General features: G+C 39.5%; 1 protein-coding gene across 10 annotated transcripts in view; it reads right to left on the bottom strand.

Moving 5' to 3' along the window:
- Nucleotides 1–10,182: 10,182 nt before the first annotated feature.
- The window catches only part of NCOA1 (nuclear receptor coactivator 1), a 250,473-nt gene continuing 235,371 nt past the window's right edge, over nucleotides 10,183–25,284 (bottom strand). For 7 of the 10 annotated variants that reach the window (XM_046661263.1, XM_046661261.1, XM_046661255.1 and 4 more), the window contains 3 exons: nucleotides 20,608–20,791; nucleotides 16,203–16,292; nucleotides 10,183–12,338 (listed from right to left, as the gene is read on the bottom strand). In XM_046661263.1, coding sequence (XP_046517219.1) covers nucleotides 12,168–12,338; nucleotides 16,203–16,292; nucleotides 20,608–20,791 — 445 coding nt within the window. In that variant the 3' untranslated portion in view covers nucleotides 10,183–12,167. Of the gene's footprint in view, nucleotides 12,339–12,423; nucleotides 12,481–16,202; nucleotides 16,293–20,607; nucleotides 20,792–25,284 lie in introns of all 10 variants that reach the window. The other 3 variants (XM_046661265.1, XM_046661264.1, XM_046661260.1) reach the window with 3 other exon arrangements.

The following is a 25,284-nucleotide window of genomic DNA, read 5'->3' on the forward strand; positions in this document are numbered from 1 at the left end:
AAAAGGGAAGAGATGGGGTCAAGGGCAGAGGGAAGGAGTAGCCTTGAACAGAGAAAGAAAGCTCCTTTTTCAAGACTGAAGGAAAGGAAGTGGGGAAAGGTATGGATACATACAAGTTTATTGATCAGAGGAGGAAGAAAGTTGCTGACCATACCTGTTGTCTTAATTTTCTTCTATGAAGCCAAAAGCATGTAGCCTTTGATAAACCTGAACAAACTTACCGAGCACTGTATCATATGGCATGGGATAGTGTTAAGAGTTCAGACTCTGGTGTCAAATGGCCTGAGTTCAAATCCTGCCTCTCATATAGTCAAGCTGTGTGAACTTGGGCAAGTAACCAGCTTCCCTGAGCCCCACTTCCTTCATCTGTAAGATAGGAAGTTATATGGATTAAATGTGTTAGTATGTACAAATCCCTTAGAACCATGCCTGGTCACTTGGTGCTAGAACCTGAGCATAAAGAGACATAAGACACAGCCCTCAAAGAGCTGCCCTCGAAAGAGCTTTCAGTTAAGTAAGCCAGTTGTCTAATTCCTTATCTGCTAGGGAGTGATGCCATCCAACAATCATTAAGGACTCCCTGCTATTTCCATTCAAGACAATTAGGAAAATATTTCCAAATGACACTGCATCCTTAAAAAATTTATTTTTTAAATTCTGAATTCTGCTTTGAGATATAGTGATAAAGCCAGAGAGAGAAGAGTCTACAAAGCTGAGAGAGAACAAATCCCTAAAGCCGAGATCGGAGCACAAATAGCATAAACTTCTACCCAAGAGAGGAAAGGACGGGGACTCGTGTGTGATCCTGAATGAGAGCAAGACAGTAGCAGGGAAGAAGCAGATTTTCTTATTAGTATCAGCTGGGACCATTATCATTTGAACTGGATCAGTGGTTCTCAAAAGCGTGATTCCTAGATCCTAGAGCAGCATCACTTGGGTACTTGTTAGAAAGGCAAATTCGCAGGCCTTACCCCAGACCTACTGAATCAGAAATTCTGGTGCTATCTAGAAGCCTGGTCCCAGGAGGCAGCAATCTAAACGGTGAAGAAGAAATGTGTGTGACTTAGCATCAACACATTATGATAGTGTATAATGTGCTTCCAGGAAGAAGTCAAGGTGGAGAGCAAGAATCTGGCACTGAGTATAGTATATCTGGCCGTGCATCCCACGTTTACAAAAAATTATGTGTTCTCCAATAGAGCAAAGATTGTGCTGCAAGCCTTAGAATAGTGATATAGCCTTGAAAAGAATTTCCTATGCCTTGGTAAGTGTCTATGAAAAACACTTTATAATTAACAAAGTGCTTCCCTACATGCTGATCAATCCTAACAATTTTGTGATGCAGGCAGTCTTGTTTCAGGTTTACAGGTTCAGAAAAGTTTGACTTACCCAAGATAAAAGTCAGTGGCAGGACTGAGATTGAAAACCAGCTCTTTTGTCAGTCCAGTTTTCTCTTAACCTCTCACAGTTGGTTACTAATTTGGTTTTCAGCCAAATAGATAGTAGTTAAAAAGTGGTTTGAAAAGGGGTCATAACTAGTTCAAGCACTGGGAAGCGGTATCCTCCACTTTAAATTGGTTGATTGACAATCTGGATTAAAAGTCAGCCTCCTGTGACTGTGAGTTGTGTGACTCAATACCCTAGAGCCCAATTATCACTAGGTGAGCTGACAAAATTGAGTTTCTGAACTTATACAGCGGAGAATCAGTGCCTAGGTCACTGCTTCTCATGGGGCTGGCAGAATGCCCTAGAGGTGCATGTTAAAATTGCCTGTGTTAGGGGCCAGCCCGGTGGCTGAATGGTTAAGATCACCTGCTCTGCTTCAGTGGCCCAGGGTTTTGCTGGTTTGGATCAAGCGCATGGACCTATCACTCTCATCAGGCCATGTTGAGGCGGGGTCCCACATAGCACAACCCAAAGGACCTGTAACTAGAATATGCAACTGTGTACGGTTGCGCGGTGGGGTGGGGAGGGAGCTTTGCGGAGAGGGAAGGAAAAAAACGATTGGCAACAGATGTTAGCTCAGGTGCCAATCTTAAAAAAAATTGCCTGTGTTATTGTTGTTTAATCAAATACATCTTCCCTACAGATTCTGAGATGCTGTCCTTGGGGTGTGCACTCCTTCCTGCTTCCTGGTTGAGACTGTTGGCAGTAGTGAACCACTGTTACTGATGCGAAGGTGTTAGTGTGGAAAAATGGCTAAGAACCACTGCCCTTGGCTATGATTGCCTCAAAAGTTTTAGCTGTCCTCTGAGGTCAAGTTTAGCACAGCCCCAGCTTCTCCTTCTCTACTTTTAAGATCTGGATATGGTAGGTCTTGAATGCTGGCCTAAGGCTGGATTTTAGCTTGGGGATTTTTGCAAGGGCCAATAAGTGGCACCCAAATTCTGAACCTAGGTTCTTGAGAAATAAGACAAAAAGTAGCTGGAGAAACAAAATATCACTTCCATTATCAATAGGTTAGAAGATATAGCTTTATGTGATAGCCTAAATGCTTGTTAATTTCCTGTCCTATGGGAAAATGTGAGTATATAGAGCAGATACTCACCAAAGCTGCTCCTTCCTACTGGTCATGTGGCAAAGAAAGAACAAATCCCCCCCACATTCAATCTATCAAACTTTGATTAGTTCCACCTAATTGAAAAACACGGACCAAAGGCAGTCATCCACCAACTAGGTTATTCATTCAACCTGCAAGAAGAGTGAGTGGAGCGACAGACTAGGAGCATTATGTTAATTAAGCTCACTCTGTAAAGGAAGAAGTGGGGATAAAGCATACCACCACCCCACTGGATGTAAGGAATTCTGAAGAAGGGCTAATGATCCAGGAGGAAGACTGATCTGGCAACAGATGCAAGATGTATTTGCTGGGAACAAGGAGGAAAGGTGGGACCTCAGTAAGCAGACTGTTCGAATAACTGAGGCACAAGACTGTGATGGTGTGCAGGAATGAAAACTGAGTCATAAGGAATATGGTGCTACTTCCTTACGGTACAAATGGAAAGGGCAAGGCAGGTACAATCCCACAAGATTTGAGATTAAGACTCAACTCCGCTACTTAATGGCTATGCAATTTTGCCTCAGTTTCCTCACCTGTGAATAAGTCCTAACAGGCTTATTATGAGGATCACTTTAAACAATACTCTAGAAAAGCACTACATAACTATCATCACCACAGACAATTTAGTCTCTTTCAATGAAATCATCATACTTCTTTTTCTCATCTTACTGCATTGTGGAGATGTGAAAGGTCCTTGCACTGGCTAGGACCTCTAATACATAGTAGTATTACCGGCTATCCTTGACTTGCTATTGACTGGAATGGGAATGTTTTTAGATCTTCACTGTTAGATATGTTGTTTGTTGAGAGTTTCAGCAAGTAATCTGTATCAGATTAAGGAAGTTCTCTTAATGGTTTGCTAAATTTTTAAAAATTCATACATGGATTTTTTTTTTAATCAAATAACTTTTCTGCATCTACTGAGATGACCATATGGTTCTTCTCTGTTATTACTGTGGTAAACTGCATTTTGAGATTTCAAATATTGAACTATCTTTGATCCTGGAATAAACTCTACTCTGGCATGATTATTTAATGTGAGAGAGAGAGAGCCTAGTTAAAAGACCTGGCTTCCAGTCATTGTTCAGTCTCACGGCTTCAAAAACCAATGATGTACTAACTTCCAGTTTTATATCTTCAGCCCCAACTCCCCTAAATTTCAGACCCATATATATCCAACTGCTGATGTGACATCTCTACCTCTTGGATGTCTAACAGGAATCTCAAACTTATCATGATGGAACATGAATTAAACCTGCTTCTCTTCCCCATCTCTGTTAATAGAAATTCTTCCAGTTGCTCAGCCCAAAAACCCTGAAGTTATTTTTGAGTCTTCTCTCACATTCCACATCTGATAAATTGGCAAATGTTGTTGTCTCTACCTTCAAAATATATCCAGAATCTTACCACTCCTCACAATTTCCACTGCTGCGATACTGGTCCAAGTCATTATCTCTTGCCTGAGCTATTACAATAGCCCCCTACAGGTCTACTTTCTTCTGCATTTGCCGTCTCTACAACTATTCTCAACACAAAAGCCAGAGTGATACTTCCAAAACCCACAGATGATCATGTCACTTCCCCGCTTAAAATCCTCCAATGGCTCTCCACCTTGGAGTAAAAGCTAAAGTTCTTATATTGTGTAAGGCCCTAAACCTTCCCGGCCACCCCACCCCCCCTTTTTTTTTTTGAGGAAGATTAGCCCTGAGCTAACATCCGTGCCGATCTTCCTGTACTTTATATGTGAGACGCCTACCACAGCATGGCATGCCAAGTGGTGCCATGTCTGCACCCGGGATCCAAACCAGCAAACTCTGGGCCACCAAAGCAGAACGTGTGCACTTAACTGCTGTGCCACTGGGCCGGCACCCCCATGACCTTTGACTTCCTCTCCTACCATTCTCCTCATTCACTCTGCTCCAGCCTCAAGACTTTTGCACTTTTGCTTAGAAAGCTCTTTCTCCATATTGCCACGGCTCACTCTCTCACCTCTTTTAGGTTGTCACTCGATGTCACATTCTCTGAGGACCTAAAGTTCCTGCTTTAAACTGCAACCATCCCCTCCAAAGGTACTACTCTCTATCCCTCCTTCCCTACTTAATTTTCCTTGACAGCATGTATCATCTGATACATCACATATTTTGCTCAGTTATCAATCAACCTTCATTCCACAAGGGCAGGGATTTCACTTTCCTCACTGATGTAGCCCCCGTGCCTGGAATACTGCCTGGCAAATAGCGGGTGTCAAATTAATATCTGTTGACTGAAAATATATATGATTATTACTATTATTTTAAAAATATTTTTCTTTAAAATAGCTATTGTGCAATGTTTTAAAAGAAAAACCTTTAAGTCTAAAGATTCCCAAGACCAAACACGGTTTACTTTTGAGCTGGAAATTGAAAAAGTGACTGAAGTCATCTATTTGGGGTTATAAAAATCACGTTTCCAAGAGTGATTTAAAAATCTAGATCTGGTTCATTAAACTATTTTTTCCTACTTTCATATACACTTAACGTCCTTCATAAAAGGCTTTAAAAAAGCTTTCAAGGGAAGGTAGGATGAATTTTTGAAGCTTAAGCTTAGATGTGCATGAGTCTTTAAATAGTGTGTTCTATGCGGAGACTTTTTCCCAGTTGGTTTTGGTTGAACTTTAAAAGTCTAGCTTACTAGGTAATGATCATTTAAAATACAATTATTAACATCAGAAGAATGTTAAAAAGGAAAGCTAATTTAAAAAATTAATGCTTATTTTATAAAAGTTTGCAAGTTAAAAAGGAAAATGAACAAGAAATAAGCAGCCTAAAGCTTAGTACAGGCAGGTGTATGATAAATTACTTTAGGTTTGAGAACAAAGCAGAAGTGAGCGGAGCGGGCTCTTCAGGCAGGAGGAAAGGAATTCCAGGCAGGACATCTGTTCTGTTAGAGGAAGGTCTTCCTGTTCACTAACCTGGCCTGTCTGTCCGCTTTCCAAGTTAAGTGACGCAGCTCTCAAAAGCACTTGTTTTAAAAGCCAGTCTAATAGAAATTTCACAGAGAGCCATCTTATTGTTTAATTTTATCACGAATCACTTCTCAGCAGCATTATATTGTAGGTGAAAGAGATAGCAGGGCATTCTAATATACTCATTCCAGGAGAGAAAATTCTAAAGGATTGTAGTCAACCCAATCAGCTGATTTTCATTGGAGAGAGAATTTCTGAGAAAAGCAAAGGTTAACAGAAGCATCTATCATCTACAAATATAAAGCTCGAGAGCATGAAGTAGTATTACTTTTGAGCAACTTACATGTGCATTAATTCTTTTTTAAACACCACTCTTAAAAAGTGGAAGTATTAAAGATAACTGCTAATGTTCTGCAAATCCTCTGAATATGAGGAGGCTCACATTTCATAAAAAAAGGAATCGTCATCAAGATAGAATCATGACCTTGTCTTGAACTCTTGGACACTTTACAACCTTCCATTAGCTCCACAATCCTCTCCAGGAAGACAGCTCAGTGCCTGCTCCTTTCTCTTATTTAAAATACTGCTTCTGAACGTATTTCTTCAATCAGCACTTAAGAGCCCACTATGTGGAAGACTCTGAGGGGGAAAAAACGGAAGATGTGGATCTCTTCTTTAAGCAGCTTATAATTCGGTAATGGAGAAAACAGATGTACTTATAACCAAGTGCCAAACAGAGGCCTAAACACTGCAGGAAGACAGTACAGAAGAGGGGGGCTACTCTAAGTGTGGGGACCAGTGAAGACTTCTCGGAAAGGGCATCTAAGTTTTTTTTTTTTTAGGAAGATTAGCCCTGAGCTAACTGCTGCCAATCCTCCTTTTTGCTGAGGAAGACTGGCCCTGAGCTAACATCCGTGCCCATCTTCCTCTACTTTATATGTGGGATGCCTACCACAGCATGGCTTTTGCCAAGCCGTGTCATGTCCGCAACCGGGATGTGAACCAGCGAACGCTGGGCTGCTGAGGAGCAGAATGTGCGAACTTAACTGCGGTGCCACGGGGCTGGCCCATAAATTGTAGTCTTGAAGGACGGGTAGGAAGGACAAAGAAGGAGCATTACAGGCTGAAGAAAGAGAACGAATATGGCAATGAAGTGAGAACATAGATAGTAAATTTGAGAATAAAGACCACCTGTTCAGAGAGGATGTAGTGGGTAATGAAGCTTAAAAGCTAGGTTGATTTCAGATCAACTATAGGCAAAAAGTAGTCACTAATAGATTCTGAAGTTGTGTTTAGATAGATTTCTCTGATGATTTTGTGAAGAATGAATTTAAAAGGCACGAAGGTTGTTATTGTAATCATCCAAAGAAGGATAATTAAGTCCTGAATTTGGTCTGTGATTAATAGGGTTAGAAAGAAGATAGCCATGAAGTACTTCAAAGAATAGCATTTTGCAATTGGGTGAGATGAGTGGGAGGAAGCTGTTGAAAATGACCACTAAGAAAATGACGATGCAATTAATTCAGGTAAGGGACGCAAGAACGTTATTTGTGGGAAAGTAAGGTATTTGGTTTGGGACTTAAGTTTGAGGTGCTGAGGGGTGGGAATCCATCCATGTGGGAATGTTCACTAGGTGGGAATTCGGGATTGGATTTTCAGAGTGATCTTGGCTAGAAAAGTGGATTTAAGATGCATGCAAATGGTACTGAGTTCAAGGAAAAAGACGAAATTGTTCAGGGAGAGTATGGGGACTTGCTTGAAAATTATTACTGTCAAATTTACAATGTGAAAAAAATCAGTACTTTAACAAACTCAAAATTAGTGCCCAGTTTACTTTCAAAATGGAAGCCCTGACAAACTTCTAAGGAACTTGAATTCCAGGGAACAATTGTAACTCGTCAGGATTCCCGCAGTCTTTATGTGTCATTGTCTAATGTGCATTTATGTCTAAGAGTTGCATTGTGCAGTGGAAACAATGGCAGTTTTCATTCCAAAGCCTAAGGATTGAGTTTTGGGTCCAGTACTTCCTGGTCACCTAACCAAAAATCTGAGCTTCAGTTTCACCATCTGTAAAATGGGGCTATTACCTATTCTAACTGCTTCATAGGATTTTGAAGATCAAATGACATATTGTAAGTGAAAGTGCTGTACAAACTAAGAAATTATTAGCACAAGAGTATTAGCCTAGTATATTGCTTCACAGAGTAGAAATAAAAAGTATTTCTTAACTGATGTAGAATCTCCAGTATTAGGAAGGAAGTAGCTTCAGGCAAGTATCTCTGTATTCCCCACGCTGCTTATTGCAGTGTCTGCACTGCAACAGCTCATCAAAAGTGGAATAAATACGGGGGCCGGCCCTGTGGTGTAGTGGTTAAATTCTGCTCGCTCTGCTTCAATGGCCTGGGTTCGTGGGTTCAGATCCTGGGCGCAGACCTACACCACTCATCAGCCATGCTGTTGCGGTGACCCACATACAAAATAGAGGAAGACTGGCACAGATGTTAGTTCAGGGCTAGTCTTCCTCAAGCAACAAAAGAAAAAAGAAGAAGAAAAAGGAATAAATACCAAAACCTTGGTCTAAGGTTTTTTTGCTTTATTCTGTATCTTAGGACCTCGGGGCATTGGAGTGGGAGGAAAACTTGATGGAATAAAAATTATTCCTTTTAACATTTTAATTCTTTTCTCAGACCAATGTCTCAGGTTTGCTCCAGATACCTGTGGGCATTGCTTGCTTCTGCCGGTTGCACAAACTACTAAAATTCTGAGACAAGCACAAATGATTAGACCAGAGCCAAATTCCAGCATAGGAGAAAGAGTCTTTGTCTACAGAAGGATCAGGAGCCAAAGAAAAGTGAATGCTTCCATGATCTGATCCAAGAAAATAAATTTCCTGTCTCACAATAAGGATCCTCTGTCAGTCATTTTGTACCTGCCCCACAAGGAAACCATATTTTCCAAGATTCTTTTAAGCTTTCACATGTGCTGTTCCTCAGACTTCTTACCCTGTTCTTCACTGAGCTTCTTCATCATCATCTTGCAAACCTCACTTCAAATGCCATTTCTTCCTCAAGGAAACCTTCCTTGACTCTCCAGCCAAGGTCTCACTCACAAAGCAACCTCTCACTCTGCTTTATACCCCTTAATCCAATTGTGATATAACCATGTAAGTCCCCCCGTGTAAATATAAGCTCTGGGGGGGCAAGGTCCATGTCAGTCTGGATCCTTCCATAGCCCTAGTGCCTTGAACAAAGACAATAAAATGTGTTGAATGAGTGAATGAGGCCAGAGCTTTGTGATTCTTCAATCTTATTAAAAGCTCTTGTGGCAATGAAAATAAAATATATAAAGAAAACTAATTTAGTGCTGGTGGAAAAGGCTCTGGATGGAAGAATGCTTCCTTCGGCAGTTTTCTCCCATAAAAAGAATTTATGAGCTTAATTAAATCACCAAGATCTTTTTCAGAAGTACAGGAATGGTCAAGGATGAAGCTTGCTCTGAATCACTCACTTCACTCAAGTGGAGCTGTTCTGGGAAGAGTGGTTAATGTCCACAAGGAAAGCCGCACGACTTCCTTTGTAAGCAGACCACTGTCCTTGCTTTTTCTTTGATTCTCAGAGCACAGGAGACAGTTTCCAGGTATGGAATCCATCTTATGCAAAACCACAAAGATGAAGTTTCTCTTGTCAACCTCACTTTTTCCTAAGTTGTTTCTTTTTGTTTTTCTAATGGTCTTCCCACCCCTACCTTAGGATAAATCTAAATCAATGTTCAGCCTCATCTAAGAGAAGTACTATTTGTAGTTCATCCTAACTTTGAGAAAAAAGGTTTTGTTCCCCCATAAATACTTCAGACAACAGCTACCAAATCTGTGTGTATTTATGTGTAGGAATTTGTGTGGGATATACACCCTCCCTTGCCCTCTAGAATCACATTTGCTTATCCTCCTTACCCTGGCCCTACTCAACCAAATGTTGGTGGATTTAGGCCGCCTTAGAAACACAAACAAGAAACAGGGCCTAATTTTTATAAAATGCATTGTCAGACTGAAGGAGCCTCCTCATGTAAGACTCAACATCTGTATAATAATAATAAATGTTAGTATATAAAAACCAACGATAGAGACAGATATGGTATCTTGTGGCCATGAGGTGCTGCCTGGACCAGATCTCCTGGGCCAAGAAACAGCAGGACCAGAGTTTCTTTAATCATCAGACAAACGGTCAAAGTTAGAACTTCCTCAAGGCCCATTATCATGACTTCACTTTGACCTTCTCGAATTTCACTGGGCTGGTTCACATTAGGGTGACTCTGAGGAGCTTTGGCTTCAGGAATCCTTTCTCTTATTATCCTTTAAATACTTGGTAGTCATTTGGGGTTTTGGCAATTCCTGCAGGGTGTAGCTTTCATTTCTTCTCTGTAAATGAAGAGGCAACCCATGAGGTTGTTAAGTAAATTCTATTCAGTAGCTGGAAAAGTGAATTTCCTGTGGAATGACAGGAATTACATAGAAGCAAGCAATTTTATTTTCCTCAAATGTAGCAATAATTTTAATCTGTACATACATAAAACAAACAGTGCAATTATAAAACCTTGAAGGTGACATGCATACTTTAAGGTGCAGTTGGGATGGGGGAGGATGTTATTAGCATCTCAATTTTCCTTACCACTTTTTTTTTTCCTAGTTCCTTATGCAAAAGCACTGGGTGAGGAAACTTCATCTGGAATGCTGAAGTTAAAGGTGAACTTCCTGAAGTCTGCACGTCTAAATATCACAAACAAAACAGAAATGACCTTATAGAGCAGTTTTTCAGGGACTAGAGTAATATGGCTGGGCTTTCAAGCTGGGAATGAATGAAATCAGGGATGCATTTTCTGAAAAACTAAAAGAGATAATGTTTGTAACTGAGTGTCCTACTTCTGTTTCGTAGTTGCTACCCACGTGAGCCCTTCCACCAATCTTTTTATTCAGTATAGTTTTTGAATAGATGCTGTTCAATGGAGTTATCTGTAACTAGGGGTGGTGAGATGTGGAAAGGAGGACCTGGGAAAATGGCTTCTTCCTTGACGTCTGAGTCCATGCTCCTTTTCCACTGTTAGTTCTGATGGCCTTTTCTCTGCCATGGAAGCAGAGGTAGCTGGTGCAAAATGTCAGATGTGTCATCATTCACAGGCCCAGAGGTGCCGGTAAAGGTGAGTGATAGGGTCCACCTTTGCTTCTTCCACAACACCTTCCTCAAGTTTTCCTGGCCTTGCAGCAGAACTTCTAGAACTAGAAAGTCAGTTCACTGGGTCCTTGATTCAGAGGCCGGGATGAGACAAGACTTGGCAGAGTGATAAGACACAGAGGGAAAATATGGTACCAATTAGCCTCAGAGCAGGATAGAGAAATTTATATCTGCGCTGATGAAAATTTGAATTCCCAAAGTCAACCTAAAAAAAAAATGAAGATTTTCTTTGAGTACTAATTTTTCTCTGTACAAGTAGCCTGTGCACTTCTGGCGACAACTTCTTGCACTGCTCTCAAGCTGGACGATTCCAGGGACACGCTAGGACGGTGTGCTCTAGCTCACCCAGAACAGCTCTTTCTGGCAGTGGCATTTTGATTTGAACCCCAAAGTAAATCCATACATGGTGTCACAGTTATTAAAATAATGAAATATTACTAGCCAAATGTTAACTGCAATTCAACCAATGTTATATTTCACACACAAATTTAGAAAAATCAAGAGTATGATAATAAAACCATGAAATTAAACAGAAGGAAATCAATTTCTACAAGAAATCAAACATATTTACAGTGAGATTTAAAGGGAAAAATAAGCTACTTGGATCATAAATTTAATTTTATTTTAAATAACTTTAGCTACCTTAGCTGTTAATACAATAAAAGCAGAAAGAACAGGCTGCCTTTTTTCCAGATTTAATCAGAAAATTGTATCTACAGTAATTGACAAAACTCGCTTCTTGTCCTTCACCCATCTCATCAAAAATTATTGCATTTTCCCCCAAATTGTATTTTTTTGGATTCCTTTGTGAATATGCTCATTTTGTCCTCATTCCTGGAGGCATCTTGGTTTAAATCCGTCTTTAAAAAAAGGAGAAAGGGTACATATGTGGAGCAAAATATTCTCTTGAAGCCAACAGATAGAGAGTTGCTAGAAGAAGCTGATTGTACACACAAGCTGCCTGGGGTCGGGAAGGGGAGGGCTGCTGATGTAGAGGCACGAGACAGCCTCTCGACGGGCACAGGCAGAGCCCACCGGCCTTCTTCCTCGGAAGGGCTGGGACTGAGCCAGTGGAGGCGGAGCTTCCTCCTCCCCTTGGAACTTGTCGTTCTGGATCTCCTCCACAAGCCTTCATCCAGATAAGAAGCCAATGACTGATTACAAAAATAAGAATAATTAAATTTGGCTCAAGAAATAGATTGTCCAACTGTTCTGCCTTGTTATTTTTTCAATATCCAAGGCCTTTGCAAAGAAAGAAAGAAAAACATCTCTCAATCTCCCAACAAAAGTGAACTCCTTTTTTTTTTTTTTTTGCTCCAAATGCTACGACCTGAAGAATGGCTGCAGATTGAGATATCAAAAATCTCAGAAAAATATATAATATATTTGTATATCTCTGTATGTCTATTATTTAAATTTCACATTCCTTTAAAAGTGGTTATTCAGTCAGTAGCTGCTGAAGGAGGCTCTTCTGCTGGGCCTGGGGGGTCTGTGGTCCTGATGTGGGTTTTTGAGTTCCCAGTGGACCAGGCTGGTTCAGGTAAGGGTCCCCGCCTACCAGATTCACTGTACACTGGACGTCAGCAAACACCTGAACCTGTTGCACCTGCTGGAACACAAATAAAAGATGTGTTTAGACAGAAGGGTCTGCCCCCCCGGCTTATGAGTGGGTACTACTTGAAGTGGAAACTCACTAGAGCATTCCTCTAGTCTGTAGTCACCACAGAGAAGAACTCTTCTGTCTTCTTGTCCTACAAAAAGAAAATCGCTGCACTCATTTTGCTCAGGGTTCTGGAAAGTTCACACTTTAAAAATAAAATCGAAATTGGAATGGTCAAGCCTCCTACAGGTTGCCATCAATACTGAAAGTGAGCATCATTGCTAATATTGCCAAGATTGGGAAAAGCCCAGTTTCAGAGTCTGGGTATCCAGTGGTGGGTTTAAAAAAATATACGTTATTTGGAAAACTGGTATAAAAACATTCTATGGATGACTTTAGTAGGATAAAAAAATCTTTATGATGTTAGAAAATTAAGGGCTTTAACCCAGTATTAGCAAAATAAAACCACCACAACTCAGTAATAGGACATCAGCATTACTAAAGTTAATGTCCAGAAGATTTGCATGGCCTCTAAATGTACTATTACATAGCTCTTTTACATATTGACTTTAGAATTACAGCAAAATAGTAGCAGAACAATTTTATATTTAACTTCTTTTTCATGATAGACAATCCATTTAAACACATGAACTAAAAATAACAAACTACCAGCTGAGAACAGTGTGAATTTTCCCTTTAACTACTTTCAGTAATAATATACATATTCCTTAAAAATGTCTATAGCTGCATAGTTCTAGCATTTTCTATTGGGAAAACAAAGCCAGAAGTTAGTCTTCATCAACCAGCCTTATTAAAAAGTCATTTGTAGAAGTGATTAAGGCCAGCATCACACCTGTGAATGTTCCAGACCAAGAATGGAGATGCCTTCTCGGGCATCTAAGTGCATCTAAGTGTCTCAAGTGTTTAGCAAACTTGTGCCTCATGTTTAATAGGTTCATGAAGTATTTTAGATTAGTGATGCATTTTTTTGGTCATTCATCACTAATTCATGCCAATTACACTCAGCTTTTCTGAAAACTATTCTATCCTAGTTGAATAAAAGTTGTTTCCCATCAACCTTCACTGGCCAAATGTCAAATATCCATACCGTCCAACTGCTGCATCAGTCTGGCCCCTGGTGCTCTCGATCCATCCACACTTCCACCTACTCTCTCCTGGATATGCAGACATCTCCTGAGCTGGGTATTTTTAGTGCCTGATGAATCTAGTTAGATTAGCATTGTTTCTCTCCTCATCCTCCTCTTTCCCCACTTTCCCAAATTTCGCTTTTTGCAAGATCCCATATGCTCCCATTTGTTTTCTTCTTCTTTGGGGCTCTTTCTCATCTATCTAAAATACACCAGATCTCTGACTCTGTTCTTTAGCTGCTTCTGTGCCCTCCCCCACCTTTGTTTTCTGTGCCTTCTCATTCCTACTCTCTTCTTTCTAGAGTTCCACCCCTGGCCTTCTGCTCTCCCCATGTCAACAATTGACCTACTAGCCTTCTTCCTGCTTCTCTAGTCTGTGTTGTTTTGCTGTTCTCTCCTCTGTCTTGCCTCCTCCCCATCCCAGCTCTTCAATCCTTCCAGTCTTCCTCTCCATGTCTTTTCCTTCTCCTTTTCTGCACATCTGTATCTACATTTCTATCTAACTCACTTCCCAGCTTTGTTTGGCAAATACAAAAACAGTGGAATGAATAGAAAATTCATGATGGGCTACAACAGAAAGGAGATTCTGCCACTGAAACTAAACATGAGCACAAACTATAGTGCTTTTAGGCACTGACTAATTTTTTTAAAAAAATGAACAGACAAAATTTCACGTTTATGTGTTTCAACGTGAAATACTGGGGCAGAGCATAAGGTATTTCTATCCCTAAACACTTAAAAACATTCTTAATAAAGTCATGATAAAACCTAGCGAGAAAATTTTGCTTGTCTAAAAAGAATGCGTTAAGATATTGTATTCTGAAATTTAAAAAAAATCAAAAGGATTAAACCAAACTCTAAAAAGTATACATTTCAGCCATTTTCAATTTTTACTTAAAAACAGGGTGCTTTAGACCAGACCTCAAAGGACTTCTGATATTACTGTATCTTCGTAGACAAAGATGCAAATGAAGCTTACAATTTGCCAGGAGACAAGAAGCTATGAGAGCTGAGTCCCAAGCTCTTAAGATTTTCCAGCATAGTTTTTATTCCAATTCAAATACTGTCCCAGGACTCAAAAACTTTAAAACCTGGTTGTTTTGTTTTAACTAATTTGTTGAACTGCCCAGTATGTGTCTCCGTAGATCTGAGATTTTCAAAAACTTCTAGTGAAGGAAGACTGTCCTCATTTCCCCCATCACCAAACCCCCTTTTTACCCTCATAGAACTCAGGTCCTATTTCCTATGCTCTACCTCGGGACACAGCCTCCTAACTGACCTTTCTCCTCCTGAGCTGGCTGCCCAATGCTCCTCCTTTCCCCTCCTTCCCATCAAGATGAAGCCTAAACTAGCACTTGTATCACTGCTCCCCTTCAGGGATGACGCTTCCTCTGCAGGGCTGAATCCAAATCCCTTAGTTTAGCATTCAAAGCCCCTGGAAATTTGCCCCAATCTACTTTATCAAGTTTAATTCCTATGAATTCTTATTACAAACCCCTTACTTTCAGTGGATTTGGTTTCCCAGGATTACACTAAGATATTACTGTCTCCTTGTCTCTGTGCCCTCTACTTCCAATCCCCTAGACTTCCAAGTTCACCCCAACCCCTGGCCTTTGACAACTACAGTGTCTTTCTCCTTCACTTTGCCTTGCTAACTGTACATCGAGACCAAGTTCAGTCCTATCTCCTATGTAAATGCTCATCTGACCATCTCAGCAATTTCTCCTTTCTTTTAACACTTACGGCGTTAACATAAATTTGAGTTTGCCTTTTTTGATTATGTGACAGTTTTTGTGCATATGTCTATATGTTTTATCTTTCAACAGGTCCAAAGTAGTATGGCAGAATGAGCATGAACTTTGGGTGTTCAAACGACCTGGGTTTGAACCTCAGCTCTGCCACTTTCTAGCTTTGTGAACTGTACATGTAGTTACATCTCCTCAGGTTCAGTTTTATCATCTGTGAAAAAAAAAAGGAATCCTATCTCCTTCACAGGGTTCTAGTCAGACCTACATGAGATAAAGCAGACAGTGCCTAGCACAATGCCCAGCCAATCACAAGCATTTCACAAATGTAACTTCCCTTTCTCACTTCTCTGCACAGTTCACCTAGAGGGCAAACATGTCTCATGCTTCTTTGTATCTCCACCTTAGCATAATGCCTGTACTTAAAAAAGTATTTATTAAGAGACTAAAGACTAAACCAAAGTTACTGAAGTAAATTAAAACCTCCAAAATTTCTAAATTTAAGTTCACAAAGGAAAGTAGTCATCCATACTATTTGCCTTATTTTGAAACAAATTTCTAAAAGGAGGCAGAGTACATAGCAGACATTCTTTTCTATCTGAATTTTCTAAGATATTTTGAGATATTCTGATTACACATGAGTTTTAGCACTGTGTTTATTTACAAAATAACAATTAGTAGTCACCATTTGTGATCCCTTTATCCTGTCTAAACACTGGATTAAACCTTCTGAAAGCTTATCTCATTTAACCCTCTCTTATAAATAATCCTATAAGCAGGTATCTTGTTAGTTCTGTTGGTTATACAGCAGCTCAAGAAAGTTCCCTAACATGCCCATGAACACAGCTAAGAAGAGTAGAGCCAGGACTCACATCCAAGTCTGACTCCCAAGGCCAGGCTCTTAACCACTATGCTATACAAAGTTTCCTATGTATCTAGAACACATTTGACAGCTCTAGGCTTAGAATTTTCTTACTGACCTGGGTTCCATCTGCTTCTGTTTTGAGAAGGTCAGTGGATGAGAGCTGGTTGCAGTAGAGGCCTGTGTGTCTCAGTGCTGGATCATTTATCTATTAAAGATAAGTATAAGACCAAATTACAAGCCAGTTGTTTAAGGTGAAGACCAAATTCTTCAATGAAATACAGTGTCACTGAGAGAAAAGTAATAGGAGGACAGCAGAAATAAAAAGCTTAGCAATTTACTCTGTTGTGAGAAGTTAGAACAGTGGTTCCCTTTGTACAGGTGGAGAGTGACGTGTAAGGGAGCATGAAGAGAACCTCTGAGGTGCTGGTAATATTCTGTTTCTTGATCTGGGTGGTAGTTATAAAGATGTGTTCAGTTTGTGAAAATTCATCTAGTTGTATACTTTTTTGTATATCATTATTTTTGTGTGTTTGTAAGGAAGATTGCCCCCAGCTGAGCTAACATCTGTTGCTAATCTTCCTCTTTCTGCTTGAGGAAGATTGTTGCTAAACTAACATCTGTGCCACTCTTCCTCTATTTTTTGTGGGATGCCACCACAGGATGGCCTGAGGAGCAGCGGTAGGTCTGTGCCCAGGATCCAAACCTGCGAACCCCAGGCCTCCGAAGCAGAGTGCGCGAACTTAACGACTGCACCACCGGGCTGGCTCCTTGTTTATTCTTATACATGATACTTCAATGAAAAGTTAATTCAGGGGCCAGCCCAGTGGCACAGTGGTTAAGTTCACACGTTCTGCTTCAGTGGCCCAGGTTTCTCCAGTTCGGATTCCCATTGTGGACCTACACACCGCTTGTCAAACAATGCTGTAGCAGGCATCCCACATATAAAGTAGAGGAAGAAGGGCACGGATGTTAGCTCAGGGCTAGTCTTCCTCATCAAAAAAGAGGAGGATTGGTGACAGATGTTAGCTAAGGGCTAATCTTCCTAAAAAAAAAAAAAAAGTTAATTCACACACACAAAAGTTAACTGGCAAAAGACTTCCACTTGTGATCAAGATTCAGTAACAGCGATCAGATTTATCCTCTGCCTGAATCAACTAACAAATTAGACAAAATATATTAAATGAAGGCACTCAAGACACTGGACAAAGGCACTGAAGGAGAGTTAACCCCAAGAGTTGGAAAACAATTGAGGTGAGTCCTACGACTGCCCCAGCCTACTGCCCAGAGAGAATTTCCAGGCTGCAACATGGGAAAAGGGAACCTAGGCAGAGCTTGGCAGGCTTCCTGAGTCGAGAAGATGCAGCTGGAAGTCTGAGATAGCCAAGGCAGCTGGAATTCACAGGGCTGAATATCAGAGGAGAGCTACACAGGGAGAAAGCTCTGAAGATCTACAGAGGGTCCTCTTGAGTCTGCAGCTTAGTACTGATGAGCTAATGGATGTTAGGGAACTACCCAAAGCAGAGGGAAGATTCACCTGAAAAGACTTACATGGAATTATTCCTAAAGATCACATGGAGCTGGAAAGAAGTCCTGATCCTACCAGCGAGAGAGGAAAATACTGTAATTCATGTAGTCTCAGGTATCATACTAGAAAGGTTTTGCCTCAGTAGTAAGATAAAATTAGCCCTACACTAAATACTGCTCTGGTCCCACTAAACAAAAGAGCAAGACCTGAAAGGATCAAACTGTTTCCAAGTCACTTAACCACTCCCCAGAACAAAGCTCAAGAATATTTACAGGAATATCAAGGTAAAATTCATATGTCTGGCATCTAATAAAAAATTACCAGGTACACAAAGTGACAGAAAAATATGAGCTCTAATGAAAAGATAAGTCAATTAATTAAAACTAACCCCAAAATGATGCAGATGATAGAAGTGACAAGCAAGAATATTAAGACAGTTATTAAATAACTGTATTCCATATATTCAAGAAGACAGAGAAAAGACTGAACAAGTTAGAGATATAGAAGATATAAAAAGGTCTAAAGTGAACTTCTAGAGATGAAAATAGCAATGTCTGAGATGAAAAATACACTGGATAAAATTAACAGATTAGCCATTGGAAAAGAAAAGATTTAGTGAACCTGAAGCTCTGGCAATAGAAACTATCCAAAACGAAATACACAGAGAAAAAATGACTGACCTTGCAGCCCCTAAAAAACCTCCAAACGCAGAGAATCAGTGAGCTGTGGGACAACTTCAAGTGGCCTACTATGTGTGTAACTGGAGTCTCTAGAGGAGAGGAGGGGGATGGTGATAGAAAAAAAATTTGAAGAAATAATGGCCAATATTTTTCCAAATTTGATGAAAATTACCCATCCATGTATCAAGAAGCTCACTGAACCCCAAGCATAAGAACTATGAAGAAAATCACACCAAGGCCTATCATAATCAAATAGCTTAAAACCAGTGATAAAGAGAATAATCTTAAAGACAGCCAGAGACAGGAAAAAAAATCAATCAAGTACAGAGGAAAAAGCTAAAATGACAGCAGATATATCATCAGAAATACTGCAGTGGAGCAGTAACTTTAAAGCACTGAAGGCTAAAACTGCCAGGCTAGATTTCAGGGAAAAGAACTTTCAAAGATGAAAGTGAAACAAAATCTTTTTCAGACATACAAAAACTGAAAGAATTCATCACCAGCAGACCTGCACTATAGAAAACGTTAAGTGAAGACCTTCAGACAGGAAAATGATACCAGATGGAAATTTGGGTCTACACAAAGGAATGAACAACACTGGAAATAACTCCATGGGTAAATATAAAAGAATTCTTATTTAAATTTTTAAAAAATACAACTGACTGCTTAAAGTAAAAGTACTAACAATGCATTGTGGGGTATATAACATATGTAGATATAATACGTACGACAATAATAGCACAGGAGGAGAGAAATGGAAATAAACTGTGGTGAGGCTGTTATATTATATATGAGGTGATATAGTATCACTTGAAGGTAAATAGTGGTAAGTTAAAGATGCATACTATAAACTCTAAAGCAACCACTGAAATAACAAAACAGTTATATATAGTTAATAAACCAATAAAGGAGAGAAAATGAATTAAAATATTCAATTAAACCAAGAAAAGGCAAGAAATAGGACAAAGAGAAAACAAGTAAGATGAGAGATTTAAATCCAACCATATCAATAATCACATTAAATGTAAACAGGCTAACCACTCCAATTAAAAGGCAGAGATTGTCAAATTGAATAAAAAAGCAAGACCTAAGTATATAAGAAAGACACTTTAAATGTAATATTCTTTCACCTAATTCATTATATTTTTTATTATTTTGTTTTAATCTACTGGAGATAGTGAACAATTCTAATACCTGAATAACAACAAGATAACAACAAGGACAAGAAACAATCTTATTTAGTTCTTTTATTTTGCTATAAGAGGTGGATCACTAAGTTGGTTTTTTTCCTGCTACTTCCTTAGGCTTACTATATAATACCTGAGGAATAGGGATGTTTCTTAAAAAAAATTAACATCAAAAAGAAATTCTATAGAAAAGGTACTCTGTTTACATGTTTTTAAGACTTGCTATAAATTATGGCTATATGGTCACAGCCTAGTCACCACAATCTACTTTGTGGTTGCTGATAATGAGAATAGTAACTACAGGGAGTTACTCCACTGATCTTAAAGATGACTTTGAATTTAGTTATTCTCTCCTTAAAAATCTCCAGGAGGCTCCAGGATAAACTCTAAACATTTACATGGTCTGCAACACACCTAAAAAGTTTACCGTATAAATTCTGCTCTAAAAATAATATAAATATCCCCTTAACATTCATCAGGCTTCTCAACTTCTATTCCTGCCTAAGTCATGCTGTGATAACCAGTCTTGAATGTTCTTTTCTATTCTCTTTCTTTAGGCAAATTTTCCATGAAGCCTTTACTGATAAGGCACTTTTTCCTTTAAACCCTCAGTAGTTAACTCTATGTATATACCCCTAATCTGACATAAATACATATAGTCCTGGGGGAGTCCATCTCTTACACAGTTGTTTTGTCCTGTTATTCAACTGATCCTTTGTTCATGTTATGTCTCTCCAACTTGTAATATTATCTCCCACAGAACTATCTTTGTACATAGTAAGTATTGTTTGGTGAACTGAACAAATGTTTCTTGAACTGAAAGGGAGAAATGAAGAAAATGTGTTCAGAATGTAAAGATGTAAGTTCCAAGCTAATGTATTATATGTATCATTTTATAATAAATCAAAAACACTAAAATCTCATGATACTAAAATCTTATAAGGTCGGTCAAAATTTCCACTGTATATCTTAAGGGAGAGAGCAATTATCAAAAGACAGGGGGATAGAATAAATACGTGTGGTTATTTTTGACAAGTAACTGGGAACATACCTGATTTTCCTTGGAATAATGAACTGTCATGTGGTGTGGCATGTGTATGTAGCAAGTGTGCCACTTGTGCCACTTACCTGCTCAGGGCACACAGTGTTCATTCCTGGCATCTGCAAAGAGCTCATTTGCATCTGGCCCATCATTGGGTTCATGTTCTGAACATTTGTGTTTCCACCTGCCATGGACACGGTGATGCTCATATTGTTGTACACTCCTGGCTGTGCAGGCGTAGGCTGGTTCTGGACAGCTTGACTGAACACACTGTTAACTCAAAAACAATTCCGATTATATCCACTGATCATGAACATGGGGATAATGTGACTGGACCACGTTTCTTAATTATTAGATAGAATTCCAGATAAAATATTTCATATTCTTAAATTCATGTAAGACTTCATCTTCTTACAAGATATAAGGATTGTCTATAATTCAGATACATTTTGAACTCTGCCCAAGGGGTTTAACAACTAAAAAGAGCTCATTTTAAGTTAAAATTATCTGGCCTAGTATCAGAATTGTTAAACTCCAATTATCTGAATAATTTAAGAAAGGTCGTTTTCTACAAAAGTAAATCTTCCAGTTCACTGGAATGGATGGTTTCCCATTTAATCATCAAAATCATTCTGAAATTTATTACACTATTTTATCTTCTTAAACAGAGAATATCCTATTTAAACAAAGTGCCTGGTGTACATATTAATTCTTAATAAATGTTCATTGAATGAATTAACAAAGGAATGAATAACCAAAGGGAGAATTCTTATATTGTGATTGCTTATACATTTTCTTAAATTTAACACTTGAGGGGAATGATGATATCTTGTTCCACTCATTCCTTGTCTCTAGTAATAAGTGACATATAGCAGGTACTCAGTAAATATCTGATGAAGGAATGAATTATGGACATGGGGTTATTACTTAGTGCTGTCAACTGATGAGGTTCAGACTGCTTTTTATTTATAGATTTTACTATATCTACACCAATGTTTTTCTAAGTGTAGTCCAGAGACCATCTGCAAGAGATTTCTCTGGGACTTGCTGAAATTGAGACTCGTAGGCCCTATTCTAGACCTAGTGAATCTCAGTTTCTGGGAGTGGGTACAGAAAGCTAAATTTCTAACTATGCACATGAAAATTTGAGAGCCTGTACTCAATGTCCTGTAGCTTGTGATCACTTCTCAGGGTTTCAGCTTCTGCTGCTTTCAATATGCTGTAAACTAACAGGAAACTATATATTTTTTTTTTTTTTAGGAAGATTAGCCCTGAGCTAACTGCTGTCAATCCTCCTCTTTTTTGCTGAGGAAGACTGGTCCTGAGCTAACATTCGTGCCCATCTTCCTCTACTTTATATGTGGGACACCTACCACAGCATGGCTTGCCAAGCGGTGCCATGTCCACACCTGGGATGGAATCAGAGAACCCCAGGCCGCCGAAACAGAACATGCACACTTAACTGCTGCACCACAGGGCCAGCCCCAGGAACTAGATATTTTTATTTGCCAAGTTTAATGTTTTTTTGTTTTTTTTTTAAGGTTAGGTCCACTCTCACTACCTTTTCTAAGATTTTATTTTTTTCCTTTTTTTCCCCAAACCCCCCTGGTACATAGTTGTATATTCTTCGTTGTGGGTCCTTCTAGCTGTGGCATGTGGGACGCTGCCTCAGTCTGGTTTGATGAGCAGTGCTATGTCCGCGCCCAGGATTTGAACCAACGAAACACAGGGCCGCCTGCAGTGGAGCGCGCAAACTTAACCACTCGGCCACGGGCCAGGCCCAAGTTTAATGTTTTTAAAGACATCAAAAGTCTTCTCAGACCTGAAGATAGCTTCATGACTTTTGTAGGAAGCAAAATGCAAGGGCAGTTACGTTTTTCAGGTCTTGGTCTACTGACTTCCTTCTTCATGGCCTAGTTCTGGACTGTTGTTATACTAAAGATCTCAAATGTGAAATCAGTTTCTATCAGTAGGTAGAACAGTATGGAATAAAATCAAGTAAATGCAATTTGAAACTTTATATATGAACCCCCCCAAAATTCTCAGTGATACAGATATATACCTCTAAAGGAAAATATGAGTTGTGTCTTTTGTTAAGTTCTACAAAACACCAAATATTTTATGATTATCAATTCTTAAACAATAAGCTTCTGGTAAAATTCTACCTATTTTAATGTTAATTCTGGAGAAGTTGATTTCAAAAATTATTTACCTCACCAAGGCTTATCTATTCCTTGCTGGCTCTTGGGAGGTAAGCAGGATGTACTGACATTTATAGCTTCTGGTAAATTAAGATAATCATACTAAAATTAAAAGGCTGAGGAACAGCCTATTCATCATGTCTGAAGAAAAGTAGCAAATTTTCCCCAAGTAATTATAAAACACAAATGCTCAAAGAAAATTATATGCCCAGGAAATGGTCAATAATGCATCTGTGGACCATTAACGTCTGCACTGTGTGTATGCCCAAGAGGCAGTGTCCCCATGACTAAAGGTAAGAAAAAACCTATTAGTCTGCTGCCCATTTTCTAATGAGAACATTTGTGCCTTAGACAACGCTCATTTGTCAATTGATACACAAATCACCACTGTGGAGGCACAGGGCTATGTAAGTTAATGTATGCAGAAGCTTCAAGGACTGCAATGATGTCATACTTAGTGAAAAGTTTAGGATTTAATTTCCTTTCAAATTTATATTTGGGACTGTATATTAGCTTAAGTCCTTTCATAGTGCTCCTGCCAATAGTTTCATTTTAGTTTATTCCATCAAAGGAAGAAGACCAAGCCCTCTGTAGCATCCATGGCTGTTCTGGGTTCTGGAGCGGACTGTGGGGTTCACTGGCACCTTAGGCCCAATGCTGGAAGGACTCCTCCCTCTGCTTTCCTGGTTGGCCTTGTGGTAGTTAGCACAGTTTTCTTAGGCTAGCACCAGGTATTTGATTTCCCCCCAAATAATGGGGGAAAAAGACAAAGAGGAAGACTTTGGCCTAAAGTGGGTTCCAGTGATATTACAGGTATTAACAAGCGGGGAGGAGATCCTAGTCAAATAAGTTTGAGAAACAAAGGGTTAAGTAACATGGCTTGTTGGCTTTTAAAACGCTAATTAGCACTAGGATTCTCCCTAGTGACTACTGTTACACAGAAACACTGCCTTGTTCCACCACAAATAGGTCTGGCTTAACCCGTTATTTCTCTTCCCACCAGAGAGAGAATGAAAAAGAATCACATTACACTGTATCTGAACTCTTACATCATTCTACTTAGTGATTCTTTGTTTCATGATTTAATTTCTCTGACCTACTCCTGTCACCAACTAAAACTCTTGGTAACTTGACAGCAGGAGCTGTTTTCCCCTGTTCCTTGTGGTATCTTGCACTGTGCAACAGAGAGAGTGGTCACAAAACACACGCTGCCTGCGCTGACAAATAAGCTTCTACACATGAACCAAGGAAGCAATGTGAAGGTCTGAAGAGTGGGGGATAATTATTTTTTTCTCAAATTATTTGGGAAAGTCAAAGTTCACAGAAACTACAAAAGTAAAACAAAAGTTCAAGTCCACATTTGAATCTGAATCCAAGAAGTGACTTAGGAATGGGGACTCTTTGCACTCATTCATTCAATAGATGTACATTAAGTGCTTACGTGTTCTAGAGGATGGACATGCAGAAGTAAATGAAAACAAAGTCCTTGAGCTTATGATGCTCATATTCTAGTTCAAGGAGACAGATCATAAACAAACAGATGAACACACAGTATGTCAGATGTTAAGCACTATGAAGAGAAATACAGATGGGAAAGGAGGGACCAGGTGGTAGGAAATGGTGTTGTTTTAGAAATGACAGTCATTTCTATGTCACCAATACATTGCCATTCAATATCTATGTCTAATAAGATGACATTTAAGGAGAGAACTGAAGTGTGAGAGAGTAAATCACGTGGCTACTGAAAGAAGAACACCCCAGCAGAAGGATTAAGAAATGCAAAGGCCCTGAGTGTTTGCAAGGTACTTGGCACAAGCGAGGAACAGAAGAATAAACAGAAGCCGATGTGGCAGAGGGAATGATGAGAATAGCAGATGAGGTCAGAGAGGTATCCAGGAGCAAGACTATGTAGGGCTTTAGAGCCCTATAGTGTATTTTGAGCAAGCTGGAGAGGTTTGAGTAAAGGACTGACATACTGCCTCATGTTTTAAAAGCATCACTCTGACTACCACGTAGAGATTAAAATGGTGGAGGAAGGGTGGAAGCAGGGAGACAGGAGGCTACTGTAGTGGTCCAGGAAAAAGATGATGGTGGCTTGTGCTAAAGTGTACAAGTAAAACAGGTAAGAAGTGAGGGCTGCTAAGAAACTGACGTGACTCGCTGATATGTTTGATGTGGGATGTGAGAGAAACAAAAATTATTATTCTGAATAATTGGAAGAATAGAGTTGTCACTGACTGAGATGGGGAAAAGTAGGAGAGGAATAGGTTTTGGGGAGAATATCACTTTAGTTTTCGTCCTGTCAAGTTTGAGAAGCCTATTAGAATTCTAAGTGGAGATGTCAGCATTAAGGCAGTTGGATACACAGTACGGTGCTCAGGGAAGAAGTCTGGGCTGGAGATTTAAATGTGAGTCATAAGCGCAGAGACAGGCATTCACGGTGATAAGACTGGGTGATATAACCAAGGGAATGAGTAGATATAGGGAAGAAGAGGTCCCAGAATGAGCTCTGAGGCCCTGAAATGGAGGTCGGGGAGATGAGGAAGACCCAGTAGAGTAGAC

The sequence above is a fragment of the Equus quagga genome, chromosome 5 (genome assembly GCF_021613505.1).
Source record: "Equus quagga isolate Etosha38 chromosome 5, UCLA_HA_Equagga_1.0, whole genome shotgun sequence".
NCBI lineage: Eukaryota > Metazoa > Chordata > Mammalia > Perissodactyla > Equidae > Equus > Equus quagga.